Raw genomic sequence first — 17997 nt, 5'->3', positions numbered from 1 at the left:
AGCATGACCCGGCTCTGGGGACTGCCACACGGGCTGGTGACCATCACACAGCCAGGGCCCATCCTGGGGGTGTCCCCAGGCGTCCCAAGATGTCCCCAAGGTGTCCCCGAGGTGTCCCCAAGGTGTCCCCAAGGTACCTTCTTGTCCTGCAGGTCGGTGGAGAGCTCATAGCTGTCGCTCAGAGCCTTCGGCCTCTTGCTCTCCTCCTCCTCCTCCTGCTTGCGCAGGGCCACGCTGGCGGGCTGGGGGGGCAGCCGGGGCCAGGCCACGCCCGCCGAGCCCCCCCCGGGGCCGCCCCCGGCCCCCCCCGGGCCCTGGGGCGCGGGCTGGGGGAGGCCCCGGTACGGGGGGGGTCGCCCGGGGCTCTCGGGCACCGGCCCCCCCCCCTCGCTGCCCGGGGCTTCGCCGTCCACGCTGCGGGGACACCGTGTCACCCCCAGGTCGGGACCCCCCGGGACACCCCAAAAATCACCCAAAACCACCCCAAAAACCACCCCAAACTACCCCAATGCACCCCGGGACCCCCAAAAACACACACAAAGCACCCTAAAGCACCCTGGGACCCCCAAAACCTCCCTAGGACCCCCCAGACCCCCCTGGGACCACCTCAGGTCCCCCCCAGACCCCTCCAAGGGTCTGGAGCCACCAAGGGGGACCATGGGGACACAGGGACATGGGGACAGACAGACACAGGGACAGACAGACAGACACAGGGACATGGGGACAGACAGACACAGGGACATGGGGACAGACACAGGGACATGGGGACAGAGAGACACAGGGACAGACAGACAGACACAGGGACATGGGGACAGACAGACACAGGGACATGGGGACAGACAGACACAGGGACATGGGGACAGACAGACACAGAGACATGGGGACAGACAGACACAGGGACAGACACAGGGACATGGGGACAGACAGACACAGGGACATGGGGACAGACAGACACAGGACAGACACAGGGACATGGACACAGGGACATGGGACACACTGACACAACTTGGGGACACACGGACACAGCCAGCTTGGGAACACATGGACATGGGGACAGACGGACACGGCCAGCTTGGGGACACATGGACATGGGGACAGACGGACACGGCCAGCCTGGGGACACATGGACATGGGGACAGACGGACACGGCCAGCTTGGGAACACATGGACATGGGGACAGACGGACATGGCCAGCTTGGGGACACATGGACATGGGGACAGACGGACACGGCCAGCCTGGGGACACATGGACATGGGGACAGACGGACACAGCCAGCTTGGGGACACATGGACATGGGGACACCTGCACATGACAGAGATGGGAACAGGGACAAGGGACAGGGGGACACATGGAAATGACAGACAATGGGACACGGGGACAGGGACATGGACATGATGGGGGACACAGACACGGGACACACAGACACGGGACACACAGACATGGTGACAGAGGGACATGGGGACACATGGACATGGGACACACGGACACAGGGACACACAGACATAGGGACAGGGGGACACACAGACATGGGGACACGGGGACAGGAGGACATGGGACACACGGAAAAATGGACATTGGGACAACACAGACATGGGGACAGGGGGACATTGGTGCTATGGACATGGGGACATGAGGACACGCGGACACAGGGACACACAGATATGGGGACAGGGGGACATTGGTGCTATGGACATGGGGACATGGGGACACATGGACACAGGGACACACAGATATGGGGACATGGGGACACTGGCCCTATGGACACGGGGACACACGGACATGGGCATGGACTCACAGACGGGACACAGGGACATGGGGACACAGGGACATTGGCTATATGGACACATGGACACTGGAACAGGTGGACATGGTGACACATGGACATGGTGACACATGGACATGGGGACACATGGACATGGGGACACAGGGACATGGTGACACAGGGACATGGGGACACATGGACGTGGTGACACAGGGACGTGGGGACACAGGGACGTGGGGACACAGGGACGTGGGGACACAGGAACGTGGGGACACTGGCCCTATGGACATGGGGACACAGATATGGGGACATGGGGACACATGGACACACGGACACAGGGACACACAGACACGGGGACATGGGAACACATGACACAGGGACACGGGGACATGGGGACACTGGCCCTATGGACAGGGACACACGGACACAGGGACAGACAGACACAGGGACACACAGACACACGGACATGGGGGCACACGGACATGGGGACACAGGGACAGACGGACACAGGGACATGGAGACGCGGGGACATGGGGACACAGGGACAGACGGACACACGGACATGGAGACGCGGGGACATGGGGACACAGGGACAGACGGACACACGGACATAGAGACGCGGGGACAGACGGACACAGGGACAGATGGACACATGGACATGGAGACGCGGGGACACGTGGACACACGTGCACAGGGACACATGACAGGGCTGTACGTGCACGCACGGCCACGGGGGACAGACGGACACGGGGACACGGGGACAGACACATGGACAGACAGACACGGGGACAGACAGACACGGGGACAGACAGACACATGGACAGACAGACACGGGGACAGACAGACAGACACAGGGACAGACAGACGCACACGGGGACAGACAGACACACGGACACAGGGACAGACAGACAGACACAGGGACAGATGGACAGACGGCCACGGGGGACAGACGGACACACGGACACAGGGACAGATGGACAGACGGCCATGGGGGACAGACGGACACAGGGACAGACGGACACACGGACAGACACACAGACAGGCACAGGGACAGACAGACACACAGACACGGGGATACAGGGACAGATGGACACACGGACACACGGACGCACGGACACACGGACAGACGGACGCACGGACAGACGGACGCACGGACAGACGGACGCGCCCCCTCCTCGCCCCTCCCCAAACCCCGCGGGGACCCAGCGTCGGATTTTGGGGGGAGGGGGAGAAGCGGCAGAGCAGAGCGGGGGGGGCCCCCCCCAAAACTCCGGGGGGGTCCGGGGCAGGTGGGGGAGGGGGAGGGGAGGGTTTGGGGGTCCCGGGGGGGTCCCGGGGGGGTCCCGGGGGGTCCCCGACTCACCCGTGCAGCAGCCGCTGCCGGAGCGGCCCCCGCCGCCGGTCGGCCGTGCACTGCAGGCACCACATTTTGGGGAGGGGGAGTACCCCCAAAAAGAATTTGGGGGGGGGGGAGGGGACACACAGACACACGCGGGGACCCTCCCGGGAGGGGGGGGAGCGGCGGGCGGGGGTCCCGGGGGGGGGAGGGGGAGCCCCCGGCGCCTCCGCAGCAGCAGCAGGGCCCGGCCGGGCGCGGGGGGGCGAGGGGGGGAGGGGGGAGGAGCCGAGGAGCGACCCCCCCCCATCCCCCATCCCCCCCCCCCATCTGCGCGTGCCCGGATGTCGAGACCCCCCTGGATTGAGGGGGGGGGGAGAGATTTTGGGGAAGGGTCTTTGGGAGGGGGGGGAGGGGAGGACGCCTGGGTCCCTCTGATATGGAATGGGGGGGGTCGTGTCCCCCTCCCCCCCAAAAAAAAAACCAAAACTGAGCGGGGGGAGGGGCAGACTGGGTGCTCGGAGGGGGGGAGGGGACGCCCCTAAAAATTGGGGACCCCCCAATTCACAAATGGGGGGTCCCGGAGGGCGGGGGGCGCCCCCGGGTCTCCCCCTGGCCGGGGGTCCCCAAAGGGGGGGAGGGGGGGGTGTCCCCTATCTCGCTGCGCATGCGCAGATCCCCCCCACCCATGGATGGCGGTTGCCATGGCGACGCGGCGGGCGGGGGGCGGCGGTTGCCATGGAGACGCGGCGGGGGATGGAGGCGGGGGAGGGGAGTGGGGGGGTTCCCCGTGGGGGAGGGGCTCGGGTCTCCCCCTCTAAGCCCCGCCCCCTCCCCCCGGCACCGCCCCCTCCCCAAAATAGAGCGAGGAGGCGCCATGATGGAGGCGTTGCCATGGCAACCGCCCCCAAACAGCGGCCGGGGGAGGAGCGGGCGGCGCCTGTGGGGCCCGATAGGGGCGGGGGGCGCACGGAACCTGCAGGGGTCTATAGGGACCCTATAGGAATATATATGGGACCCTATAGGGGCGGGGGGTGTATGGCACCCATAGGGGTCTATAGGGACCCATAGGGGTCTATAGGGACCCTATAGGAATATATATGGGACCCTATAGGGGCGGGGGGTGTATGGCACCCATAGGGGTCTATAGGGACCCATAGGGGTCTATAGGGACCCTATAGGGGCGGGGGGTGCACGGAACCTGCAGGTGTCTATAGGGACCCTATAGGGGTCTATAGGGGCCCTATAGGGGTCTGTGTGGGGCCTATAGGGATCTATAGGGACCCTATAGGGCCCTGGGTTTGCATGGCACCTATAAGGGTCCATAGAGGTCTATAGGGGCCCTGTAGGGGTCTGTATGGACCCTATAGGGATTTATATGGGACACTATAGGGGCCTGGGTTTGTATGGCCCCTATAGGGGTCTATAGTGGCCCTATAGGGCCCTGGGTTTGTATGGGACCCTATAGGTATTTATATGGGACCCTATAGAGCCCTGGGTTTGTATGGCACCCATAGGGATCTATATGGGACCCTATAGGGGTCTGTATGGGACCCATAGGGATCTATAGGGGCCCTATAGAACCCTGGGTCTGTATAGACCCCATAAGGATCTATAGGGGCCCTGTAGGGATGTATATTGGACCCTGTAGGGGCCTAGTGTGTGTACAGGCCCTATAGGGGTCTATAGTGGCCCTATAGGGATCTATACGGGACCCTATAGAGCCCTGGGTTTGTATGGCCCCTATAGGGATCTATAGGGGCCCTATAAGGGCCCAGAGAGTGTATGACCCCTGTAGGGGCCCTATAGATCTCTATATGGGTCCCTATAGAGCCCTGGGGTCTGTATGGCCCCTATAGGGGTCCATATGGGACCCTATAGAGCCCTGGGGTGTGTACAGCCCCTGTAGGGGTCCATATGGGACCCTATAGAGCCCTGGGGTCTGTATGGCCCCTATAGGGGTCCATATGGGACCCTATAGAGCCCTGGGGTGTGTACAGCCCCTATAGGGGTCCATATGGAACCCTATAGAGCCCTGGGGTGTGTACAGCCCCTATAGGGGTCCATATGGAACCCTATAGAGCCCTGGGATGTGTACAGCCCCTGTAGGGGTCCATATGGGGCCCTATAGAGCCCTTAGGTGTCCAGAGCCCCTATAGATCTCTATAAGGGACCCTATAGAGCTCTGGGGTCTGTATGGCCTCTATAGGGATCTATATGGGATCCTATAGAGCCCTGGGTCTTTATGACCCCTATAGGGGCTTTATATGGGCCCCTATGGGTCCCTTGTGTCCCCAACAGGTCCCTATAGCTCCTATGGGTCCCTGTGGCCCCTATAGGATTTTTTTGGGGATCCCCTATGGCCCCCATAGGGGTTTTATTTGGGGTCACCTATGGATCCTTGTGACCCTTATGGCCCCCACAGGGGTTTTTTGGGGGTTCCCCATGGCCCCCATTGGGTTTTTTTTGGGGTCCCCTATGGGTCCCTGGTGTCCCAAACAGGTCCCTATGGCCCCCATGGCCACCCTAGGGTTTTTTTTGGGGTCCCCATGGCCCCTATAGGGGTTTTTGGGGTCCCCATGGCCCCTATAGGGTTTTTTTTGGGGTCCCCATGGCCCCTATAGGGGTTTTGGGGTCCCCATGGCCCCTATAGGGGTTTTTGGGGTCCCCATGGCCCCTATAGGGTTTTTTTGGGGTCCCCATGGCCCCTATAGGTTTTTTTGGGGTCCCCATGACCCCTATAGGGGTTTTTGGGGTCCCCATGGCCCCTATAGGGTTTTTTTTGGGGTCCCCATGACCCCTATAGGGGTTTTGGGGTCCCCATGGCCCCCACAGGGACCCGCAGGGGTCCGGAGGTGTGGGGGAGGGGCGGCTCTTACCTGCGGGCGGGGGGAGGTTGGAGCAGCCAAAGCACCTGAGGGTGGCACCTGGAGGGGACAGGGACAGACAGGGGGACACGGATGGACAGGGGGACACGGATGGACAGGGGGACATGGATGGACAGGGACAGACAGGGGGACACGGATGGACAGGGACAGACAGGGGGACACGGATGGACAGGGGGACAATGGACAGGGACAGACAGGGGGACAGACAGGGGGACACGGATGGACAGGGGGACACAGAGATGGACAGGGGGACACAGAGATGGACAGGGACAGACAGGGGGACACGGATGGACAGGGGGACAATGGACAGGGGGACACAGATGGACAGGGGGACACGGATGGACAGGGGGACACGGATGGACAGGGGGACACGGATGGACAGGGACAGACAGGGGGACACGGATGGACAGGGGGACAATGGACAGGGACAGACAGGGGGACAGACAGGGGGACACGGATGGACAGGGGGACACGGATGGACAGGGACAGACAGGGGGACACGGATGGACGGGGACAGAGATAGACAGGGGGACACAGATGGACAGGGACAGACAGGGGGACACGGATGGACAGGAGGACAATGGACAGGGGGACACGGATGGACAGGGGGACACGGATGGACAGGGGGACAGACAGGGGACACGGATGGATGGGGGACACGGATGGACAGGGGGACAGACGGGGGGACAATGGACAGGGGGACACGGAGATGGACAGGGACAGACGGGGGACACGGATGGACAGGGGGACAATGGACAGGGGGACAATGGACAGGGACAGACAGAGGGACACACGGATGGACAGAGACACAGGGATGGACAGGGGGACTCAGGGATGGACAGGGGGACACGGACAGGGGGACAATGGAAAGGGACAGACAGGGGGACACAGGGATGGACAGGGGGACAATGGACAGGGGGTGATGGGGGGACACAGGGTGGGGACAGATGGACACGGGGACAGACGGACACGGGGACAGTGTGGGGGGATGGGAGGGGACAGATGGCTACGGGTCACTGTGGGGGGATGGACAGGGATGGACAGACGGACAGGGATGGACAGAGGGGGGACAGATGGACAGGGATGGACAGACGGACAGGGATGGACAGAGGGGGGACAGATGGACAGGGATGGACAGATGGACAGGGATGGACAGAGGGGGGACAGATGGACAGGGATGGACAGATGGACAGGGATGGACAGAGGGGGGACAGACGGATTGGAGGGGGGAGGGGTTGGGTGGCAGCCGGACAGACGGACATTGGGGGGTGGGACGGACAGACACGGGGAAGACACGGATGGACAGACGGACACACGGGGGGGGCGGGACACGGACAGACGGACACACAGGGGGGGCGGGACACGGACAGACGGACACGGACAGGGAGGAGAGAGAGGAGAGAAACGAGTCAAGAGCCGGAGGGGGGGACGGACACACGGACACGGGGGGGGGGAGGGGGACACGAGTGGGGGGGACACGAGCCGGGGGGGGAGGGGAGGGGGAGGGGGAGATCCAGCGGATCCCCGGGGTGGGGGAGGGGCCCCACGGCGGGTCCAGGCCTGAGCCCCCCCCAACCCCCCCCAAAAAAAATCGCACTCGGGGGGGTCCTGGGGTGCCCCTCCCCCCCCTTCCTGACCCCACCCGGGGGGTCCCAGGTGTCCCCACCCCCACCCCCCTCCCAGCGCCCCCCACTCACGTCATGGGGGGTCCAAGCGGGGGGTCCGGGGGTCTCCGGGGGGAATTTGGGGTGTCCGGGGGGGTCCTGGGGGTATTTTGGGGTGTCCGGGGGTATTTTGGGGTGTCCGGGGGGGTCCTGGGGGTATTTTGGGGTGTCCGGGGGTATTTTGGGGTGTCCGGGGGGGTCCTGGGGGTATTTTGGGGTGTCCGGGGGTATTTTGGGGTGTCCGGGCTCTCAGCCCCGCCGGACTCACGGCAGCCCCTCCCCCCCTTTCCTGTTCCCCCCCCCCGGTCAGGAACGCCCCGGGCGGAATTCCGGCCCTGCCGGACACTGGGGACACTGGGGACAGGGACGGGGACAGGGACAGGGACAGGGAGGGGACAGGGACAGGGACAGGGGACACAGCCCGGGACAGGGACAGGGAGGGGACAGGGACAGGGAGGGGACAGCGAGGGGACAGGGACAGGACAGGGGACAAGGACAGGGACAGGAATGGGGACAGGGACAGGAATAGGGACAGGGACAGGAGTAGGGACAGGGACAGGGAGGGGACAAGGAGGGGACAGGGACAGGGAGGGGACAGCGAGGGGATGGGGACAGGGACAGGAATGGGGACAGGGAGGGGACAGGGACAGAACAGGGGACACAGCCCGGGACAGGGACAGAGCCCAGCACAAGGACAAGGAGGGGACAAGGATGGGGACAGGGAGGGGACAGGAGGTGTCACAGCCCCGCACGGGGACAGGGACAGGGAGGGGACAGAGCCCAGCACAGGCACAGGGAGGGGACAAGAATGGGACAGGGACAGAGAGGGGACAGGAGGTGTCACAGCCCCACACTGGGACAGGAAGGGGACAGGAAGGGGACAGGGAGGGGACAGGGAGGGGACAGAGCCCAGCACAGGCACAGGGAGGGGACAGGGACAGGGAGGGGACAGCGAGGGAAAGGGGACAGGGACAGGAATGGGGACAGGGATGGGACAGGTACAGAACAGGGGACACAGCCCGGGACCGGGAGGGGACAGGGAGGTGACACAGCCCAGCACAAGGACAGGGAGGGGACAGGGATGGGGACAGGGGTGTCACAGCCCCACACAGGGACAGGGACAGGGAGGGGACAAGGACAGGGACAGAGCCCAGCACAGGCACAGGGAGGGGACAGGGAGGGGACAGAGCACACCCGCGCACCCCCGCACGGCCCTGGCTCAGGGTGTCACCGCCTGGCATGTTGTCACACGGTGTCACACAGTGTCACACGGTGTCACACACAGTGTCACACGGTGTCACACGGTGTCACACGGTGTCACATGGTTGTCACATGCCACCACTGTCACACAGCCTCGCACGGGGTTGCACAGTGTCACACCCAGTGTCACACAATGTCACATGCGGTGTCACACCCCGGCACAGCCCCAGCACAGGGGTCACATGAGGGTGTCACACCCTGGCACGGTGTCACCCACAGTGCCACACGGTGTCACACTGTGTCACACACAGTGTCACATGGTGTCACACGGTGTCACACGGTGTCACATGGTGTCACATGGCCCTTGCACGCCCTGGCACAGCCCCAGCACGTTGTCACACGGTGTCACATGGTGTCACAAGGTGTCACACAATGTCACATGTGGTGTCACACCCCAACACAGCCCTTGCATAGAGGTCACAGCTGGTGTCACACACAGTGTCACACAGTGTCACACGAGGGTGGGACACCCTGGCACAGTGGCACTCTCGCTGTCACTTGGTGTCACACAGCCCTGAGTATCACACGGTGTCACACATGGTGTCAGTGTCACATGTTGTCGCACAGTGTCTAAATGTCACACCCAGTGTCACATACAATGTCACAGTCATGGTGTCACACCCAGTGTCACATGAAGTCACACAATGTCACACCCAGTGTCACATCCAGTGTCACACACAGTGTCACACGGTGTCAGTGTCACACAGTGTCACACACGTCACACACGATGTCACTCCCAGTGTCACCCAGTGTCACACCCAGTGTCACATACACAGTGTCACATGATGTCACAGACAGTGTCACATACACAGTGTCACACACACAGTGTCACATGATGTCACACCCAGTGTCCCACACCCAGTGTCACACACAGTGTCACATGATGTCACACAATGTCACAGCCAGTGTCACATGCAGTGTCACACAGTGTCACACACAGTGTCACAGTGCCACACTCAGTGTCATGCAGTGCCACACACAGTGTCACAGTGTCACACCCAAAGTCAGTGTCACACGTGGTGTCACACAATGTCACAGTGCCACACCCAGTGTCACACAGTGTCACACCCAGAGTCACACAGTGTCACACATGGTGTCACACAATGTCACACACAGTGTCACACCCAGTGTCAGTGTCACACGTGGTGTCACACGATGTCACACCCAGTGTCATGCACACAGTGTCATATGGTGTCACACAATGTCACAGCTGATGTCACACAGTGTCACACAATGTCAACGTGCCACACCCAGTGTCATGCAGTGCCACACACGATGTCACACACAGTGTCACACAGTGTCACACACGGAGTCACAGTGTCACATACACAGTGTCACACGATGTCACAGCCAGTGTCACACACACAGTGTCACACCCAGTGTCATGCAGTGCCACACACGATGTCACACACAGTGTCACACACACAGTGCCACGTGATGTCCCACAATGTCACAGCCAGTGTCACACCTGGTGTCACACAGTGTCACACACAATGTCACAGTGCCACACCCAGTGTCATGCAGTGCCACACGATGTCACACACAGTGTCACACACGGAGTCACAGTGTCACACACACAGTGTCACATGATGTCACACACAGAGTCACACCTGGTGTCACATGATGTCACACAATGTCACACACAATGTCACAGCCGGTGTCACACCCAGTGTCACCCAGTGTCACACCCAGTGTGACACGATGTCACCTAGTGTCGCTCAGTGCCACACCCAGTGCCACACCCATGTCACATGATGTCACCCAGTGTCACTCAGTGCCACACGATGTCACCCAGTGCCACACCCGCTGTCCCCCGCGGTGTCACCCCTGTCACTGTCCCCTACCCTGGCAGTGTCACCCCCCCTCCCCCCCCGCGGCCATTTTGGGGTTTTTGGGGGGGTTGGACCCGGCGCCGGGGGCGGGTCCCGTTTCCACGGCAACGCCCCCTCCCCCCTTTGTCGCCCCCCCCCCCTTTGTCGCCTCCCCGCCGCTGTCGCCGCTGTCGCCCGGCAACGCCACCCCGGCAACCGCGCGGCCCCGCCTGTCGCGACATGACGGGGCTGTCGCGACACGCCCGGAGCGTGTCACGCCGTGTCACACACCAACGACAACGACAACATGCGACATGCCGGCCCTGTCGCGACACGCCGCGTGCTGCTCTGATATATCGCGATATATCAGCCCTGTCGCGACATGCCGGGGGCTGGCGGGACGCGGCTGCCCTGTCGCGACAGAACCGCCCTGTCGCGACTCTCGTGTCACCCTCCCCCACCCCCGGGGAGGGGACCCAGGCGTCCGTGGGGGGGGGAGGGGCAGTGGGGGGAGGGGCAGTGGGGGGAGGGGCAGCGGGGGGAGGGGCAGCACTGACCTCACTGTCCTGGAGCTGTCGCGATCCGACCTGTGTGGGGGGAGGGGGAGGGGGAGGGTCAGTGAGGGGCAGAGACCCCCCCAGGACCCCTCCCCCCTCCCCAAAATCCCCCCGTGTCCCCCCCGCCCCCCCCCCCCCGTGTCCCCGCTGTCCCCAGGTGCCCCCGGAGCGACAGACGGGGACGGGGGGGGGAGGGGCGGGGGAGGGGCAGTGACGTCACGGGCCCCCCGCGGGTCCCGCACCTGCTCCCCCCCCCCCCCCCCCAATAGGGGGGGCGGGTTTGGGAGGGGCCGCATCCAAAAAAATCCCAAATTTGGGGAGGGAATCCTGAATTCCGGAGCCGCAAATCTCAGATTTTGGGGAGAGAATTCCAAACCCCAAATCCCCGATTTTGGGGGATCCCGAATCCCGAAAATCCCCGATTTTGGGGGATCCGAATCCAAAAAATCCCCAATTTTGGGAAATCCCGAATCCCCAAATCCCCATTTTTGGGGAGTCCCATACCCCAAAAATCCCCAATTTTCGGGAGAGAATTCCCAATCCAAAAAAAATCCCCGATTTTGGGGAGGGAATCCTGAATTCCGGACCCTCAAATCTCAGATTTTGGGGAGAGAATTCCAAATTCCCAAATCTCAGATTTTGGTGGACCCCGAATTTCCAAATCCCCGATTTTAGGTGATCCCGAATCCCAAAAATCCCCGATTTTGGGGAATCCCGAACCCCCAAATCCCCGATTTTGGGGGATCCCAAACCCAAAAATCCCCGATTTTGGAGGGTGGGAGGGAGGAGTCCCCGATCCCAAATCCCAGATTTTGGGGGGTGTCCAGATCTCCAAACCCCAAATTTTAAGGGGGGGGAGGGAATCCCCAAATCCTGGATTTTGGGGAGGGCGGGAGGGGGATTCCCAAATCCCGAATTTCCCAAATCCCGAATTTCCCAAATTTCGGATTTTTACAGGGGAGTCTCAGATCCCAAATTTGCATTTTGACAAATCTCAGTTTCCCAAATCCCAGATCCCAAATTTTGGGGGGTGATCCTGAACCCCTGCTCCCCAATCCCGAGTTTTGGGGCCGTCCCTGACCCCCAATTCCAGATTTTAGGATCCTGAATCCTCCTAACCCGATCCTGGATTTGGGGCCATTCCAATCCCGATTTTTAGGGCTGCTCCAAATCCCCAATTTTGGGTTTTGGGGCTGTTCCCAATCCTGGTTTTTTGGGTCCTTTCTCCATCTCCAATTCCAGATTTTGGTTCCATCCCCCATCCCTGATTTTGGGGCCATTCCCCACCCCCAAATCCCCAATCCCTTTTTTGGGGGACGATTCTCCATCCCCAATCCTTAATCCCCGTTTTTTGGGGCCACTCCCCAAACCCCAATCCTGTTTTTTGGGTTCCTTTCCCCATCCCTGATTTTGGGGTCATTCCCCAACCCCATTTTTGGTGTCCCTGATTTTGGATCCATTTTTCGCCCCCTCCCCATTTTTGGGCTCCCTGCTTTCAGGAGCCCCCTCCCCACCCCATTTTCGGGCTCCCTGATTTCGGGTCCATTTTAACCCACTCCCCACCCCATTTTCGAGCTCCCTAATTTCGGATCCATTTTTAACCCCATTTTTGGGCTCCCTGCTTTCAGGAGCCCCCACCCCATTTTCGGGCTCCCTGATTTCAGGAGCCCCCTCCCCACCCCATTTTCGGGCTCCCTGATTTCAGGAGCCCCCTCCCCACCCCATTTTTGGGCTCCCTGCTTTCAGGAGCCCCCTTCCCACCCCATTTTCGAGCTCCCTGATTTCAGGAGTCCCCTCCCCACCCCATTTTCGGACTCCGTGCTTTCAGGAGCCCCCACCCCATTTTCGAGCTCCCTGCTTTCAGGAGCCCCCTCCCCACCCCATTTTCGAGCTCCCTGATTTCAGGAGCCCCCTCCCCACCCCATTTTCGAGCTCCCTGCTTTCAGGAGCCCCCTCCCCACCCCATTTTCGCCCCCCTCCAGCCCGTACTTGCGCTGCAGGGTGGTGGCCGGGCTGGTGCTGGCGCTGGTGCTGTGCCCCCCGCCGGGGCTGGAGCTGCGGGAGGGGCCGCGGCTCAGCGGCCCCCGCGCCCAGTCCCGCTCCCAGCAGGTTCCGTAGTGCCCGTCCCGGGTTCGGAACGGCGCCTCCCGCTCCAATCGGGCCGGGTACTGCCCGTCCCTGTCCGGGTACTGCCCGTCCCGCTCCGGGTACGGCCCCTCGCGGTCCAGCCGGGCCGGGTACGGCCCCTCGCGGTCCATCCTGTCGGGATATTGTCCGTCCTGCTCCATCCTCCCGGGATATTGTCCATCCTGCTCCATCCTCCCGGGATATTGCCCGTCCCGCTCCATTCTCCTGGGATATTGTCCATCCTGCTCCATCCTCCCGGGATATTGTCCATCCTGCTCCATCCTCCCGGGATACTGCCCGTCCCGCTCCAGGTGCGCCTGGTACTGCAGCTCCCGCTCCAGCACGCCGTGGAACGGCCCCTCCTGCTCCATCCTGCCCGCGTAGGGCCCGTCGCGCTCGGCGCGGCTCAGGTAGGGCCGCTCCCGCTCCTTGCGGCTCGGGTACGGCCGCTCGGGCTCCCCGCGGCCGGAGAAGGGCCCGTCCCGCTCGGCCAGAGCCTCGAACTGCGCCTCGGGGTACGGCCGCTCCCGCTCCAGGTGCTCCCCGTAGCCGCCCTCGTGCTCCAGGTGCTCCAGGTGAGGCGGGTACGCCCCGTCGGGGTCGCCGTGGGGCGGGAAGGGCAAATCCCGCTCGGGCCGAGCCGGGAAGGGCAGCTCGGGGTCCCCGTAGAGACCCTCGGGCTCCAGGTGGTTCTGGAACTGAGCCTCGGGGTCCGCGTGGCCCTGCGGGGACACGGGGGTGGCGCTGAGGGTCGGGGCTGGGAGGGTCGCGGGGGGAACAGCGGAGACGGTTCGGAGCGAGTTGGGACCCCCAGGACATCCCTGAGACCCCTGGGTGGGGCTGGACAGTGCCGGGACCCCCGACCCAATTCCACAGGGTCTGAGACCCCCTGACCCGGCTCATAGTGAGCTGGGACCCCCAGGACATCCCTGAGACCCCTGGGCGGGGCTGGACAGTGCCGGGACCCCCGACCCAATTCCACAGGGTCTGAGACCCCCTGACCCGGCTCATAGTGAGCTGGGACCCCCAGGACATCCCTGAGACCCCTGGGCGGGGCTGGACAGTGCCGGGACCCCCGACCCAATTCCACAGGGTCTGAGACCCCCCTGACCAAATTTCAAGGGGTTCAGGGACCCCTGATCCAATCCCAAAGGGTCCAGGGACCTCCGACTCAATTCCAAAGGGTCTGAGACCCCCCCCTGACCCGGCTCGTAGCCACCTGGGACCCCCCAAATCCGTCTGGACATCCCTGAGACCCCTGGGCTGGACAGTACCGGGACCCTCGACCCAATTACAAAGGGTCCAGAGACCCCCCGACCCAATTTCAAGGGGTCCAGGGAACCCTGATCTAATCCCAAAGGGTCCAGGGACCCCCTGCCCTGGGCTGGACAGCCCCGAGGCCCCCGACCCAATTCCACAGGGTCTGGGACCCCCTGATCTAATCCCAAGGGGTCCAGGGACCCCCGACCCAATCCCAAGGAGTCTGGGACCCCCACCCCTGCCTCATATAGCCCTGAGACCCCCCCCCCCCAACATGTTCCCTGTAGCCCTGAGACCCCCCCCCCCCTCAGGACCCCCATTCTAACCCCAGAAGCCCCCCGGGGGGTCCCGTTCCATATTGTCCCCCCCTAACTTTTGTCTCTAGACCCCCCCCAATTCGGGGGTCCCTGGGCCACAGCCCCCTGCGACCCCCATGACCCCCAAACACGGGGGTCCCCACTCAGGACCCCCCCGAACCCCCCCGTGCAGCCCCTACACCCCAAACTCGGGCTCCCCAAGCCCCTTCCCACTCCATGAACCCCCCAAAAATTGGGGTCCCCGCCCCATGACCCCCCCTAACGCCCTCCCCACCCCCAGTCCCGGGCTCCCCACGACCCCCAGGACCCCTCCCGTGCCCAAATTCGGGGCTCTGCAGCCCCCCCAGTTCCCCCTCCCCACGCCCCACCCCTGACCCGGTGACCCCTCGGTGACCCCAGATCCCCCCCACGCTTTGACCCCTCGGTGACCCCCAAGCAGCGCTCTCCGCCCCAGAACCGCCCTGCCCCCATCCCACAGCCCCCTCCCCCATATTCCCCATATCCCCCATAACCCCCACACCCCATAGCCCCATAGCCCCCACACCCCATAGCCCCCACACCCCATAGCCCCCACAACCCCCAGAGCCCCCATACCTGCCCCATATTCCCCAGACCCCCTACATCCCCTATACCCCCACACCTGCCCCATATCCCCCAGACCCCCTACATCCCTCAAACCCCACACCCCCTACATCCCCCATATTCCTATAGCCCCTACACCCCCCATACACCCCATATCCCCCACACCCCTCATGTCACCCACACCCCCGTACCCCTATAGCCCCCGTACCCCAATATCCCTGTATTCCTGTACCTGCCCCATATCCCCTATATCCCCCATACCCCCCATAACCCCATATCCCCATATCCCCTATATCCCCCATATCCCCTATACCCCCTACAACCCCATATCCCCTACATCCCCTATATCCCCCATACGCCCACAGCCCTACACTCCCACACCCTCCGTACCTGCCCCATAACCCCATAACCCTATAGCCCCCACACCCCCTATAGCCCCACACCCCCTATAGCCCCTACAACCCCTATAGCCCCCACACCCCCTATAGCCCCTACACCCCCTATAGCCCCCACACCCCCTATAGCCCCTACACTCCCTATAGCCCCACACCCCCTATAGCCCCCACACCCCCTATAGCCCCTACACTCCCTATAGCCCCCACACCCCCTATAGCCCCTACATCCCCTATAGCCCCTACACCCCCTATAGCCCTACACCCCTATAGCCCTACACCCCCTATAGCCCCTACACTCCCTATAGCCCCTACACCCCCTATAGCCCCCATACCCCTGTAACCCCCACACATCCCCCTATAGCCCCCATACCTGCCCCATACCCCCACACCCCTATAGCCCCTGTACCCCCATACATCACCCTATAACGCCCATACCTGCCCCACACCTCCACACCCCTGCATCCCCTGTATCCCTACACCCCCTACAGCCCCCATACATCCCCCTATACCCCCATAAACCTACAGCCCCTATAACCCCCATCCCCCTACAGCCCCCATAACTGCCCCACACCCCTATAGCTCCCATACCTGCCCCATACCCCCATACCCCTACATCCCCCATACCCCTATAACCCCCACACCCCTACAACCCCCACACCCCTATAGCCCCCATACCTGCCCTATAGCCCCCATACCCCTTTTACCCCTACATCCCCCTATAGCCCCCATAAACCCTACAACCCCAATACCCCCCATACATCCCCTATAGCGCCCATACCTGCCCCACAGCCCCATACCCCTATAACCCCCATACATCCCCTATAACCCCCACACCCGCCCCACACCCCCACACCCCCACACCCCCATCCTCCTATAGCCCCCGTACCTGCCCCACACCCCCTATACCTCTATAACCCCTACACCCCCTATAGCCCCCATACCCCCCTTAGCCCTATAACACCCACACATCCCCTATAGCCCCCGAACCCCCACACCCCCCATCCATCCCCTATACCCCATAAACCCTACACCCCCCACACCCCCATAACCCCCATCCCCCTACACCCCTATAGCCCCTGTGCCCCTATAACCCCCATACATCCCCTATAGCCCCCACACCTGCCCCACACCCCTATAGCCCCCGTACCCCCATCCATCCCCTATACCCCCATCCACCCCCCACCCCCCCCACCCCCGCGCCCCCCTGGCTCACCGCGTGCCGGGGGGGCGCCGCGCCCCCCGCCCGCTGCCGCAGGTGCCGGTTCTCGCGGGCCAGGCGCTGCAGTTGCCCCTCGAGCTGCGCGATGCGGCGGCGCTGCGAGGCCAGGAGATGTCGCTGAGTCGCGATAATCCGGTTCAGCTCCAGCAGGTACTCGACAGCGCGGTCGGGGGGCTCGGAACCCCCCGGGGGGGCCCCGCCGCCCCCCGCGCCCTCCATGCCCCCGGGGGGAGGGGGAGGGGGGGGTCAGGGAGGGGGGTCAGGCATGCGGGGGAGGGGGGGGGTTTAAAAATGGGAGGGGGGGGGTTTAAAAAATTTAGGGGGGGTGTAAAATGTGTGGGGGTGTAAAATGGGGGGGGGTCGTAAAATGTGTGTGGGGGGCTCCGGTAGCCCCGAGGGCGAGGGTGGGGGGGGTGTGGGGGGGCCCCGAATGAGGGGGGGGGATGGGGGGGCCCCGAGTGTGATGGGGGGAGGGGGGGGGGCGCCCCGGGCGGGGGCGGCGGGGGCGGGGGGGGTGGGGGGGGCGGCTCGGGGGGGCCCGATCCGGGCGCGGAGCTCGGAGGGAGGAGGAGAAGCGGGTGGGGGCGGGGCGGGGGGCGGGGCCAAGGCTGCCCCTCCCCCCCCCCCCAAACCCCTCCCCCACCCCCCCCAGGCCATGAACCGCCCCCCCCCCCCGCGGGGATTTGGGGGGGGATGGAGGGGGACACCTTCTCCTCCCCCCCTCCAGAAAGGGACCCCCGGCGTTCCTGCCCCGCCCCCTTAATTAATCCTAATTAACAACCATATGGGGGGCGGGGCTTGACACCCCCCCCCCCCCC

The 17997-nt window shown here is 63.4% G+C and overlaps 2 protein-coding genes across 2 annotated transcripts in view; both read right to left on the bottom strand.

The window, feature by feature from the left end:
* The window catches only part of LOC306816407 (IQ motif and SEC7 domain-containing protein 1-like), a 36132-nt gene extending 22240 nt beyond the window's left edge, over nucleotides 1-13892 (bottom strand). The window contains 4 exon segments of the mRNA XM_079332846.1: nucleotides 138-414; nucleotides 5979-6026; nucleotides 11280-11309; nucleotides 13269-13892. Coding sequence (XP_079188972.1) covers nucleotides 138-414; nucleotides 5979-6026; nucleotides 11280-11309; nucleotides 13269-13777 — 864 coding nt within the window. The 5' untranslated portion in view covers nucleotides 13778-13892.
* Nucleotides 13813-17398, bottom strand: LOC306816406 (IQ motif and SEC7 domain-containing protein 2-like; the record flags this gene model as incomplete). The annotated part of the gene is made up of 3 exons (XM_079332845.1): nucleotides 13813-13834; nucleotides 13884-14128; nucleotides 17174-17398. 3 exons carry the CDS (start codon nucleotides 17396-17398, stop codon nucleotides 13813-13815), a joined length of 492 nt encoding a protein of 163 aa, XP_079188971.1.
* Between the last annotated feature and the right edge of the window lie 599 nt (nucleotides 17399-17997).

The sequence above is a fragment of the Erithacus rubecula genome (assembly GCF_903797595.1).
Source record: "Erithacus rubecula genome assembly, contig: scaffold_568_arrow_ctg1, whole genome shotgun sequence".
NCBI lineage: Eukaryota > Metazoa > Chordata > Aves > Passeriformes > Muscicapidae > Erithacus > Erithacus rubecula.
The sequence above is the reverse complement of the archived record's forward strand: the minus strand, read 5'-3'. Positions and strand labels throughout refer to the sequence as shown.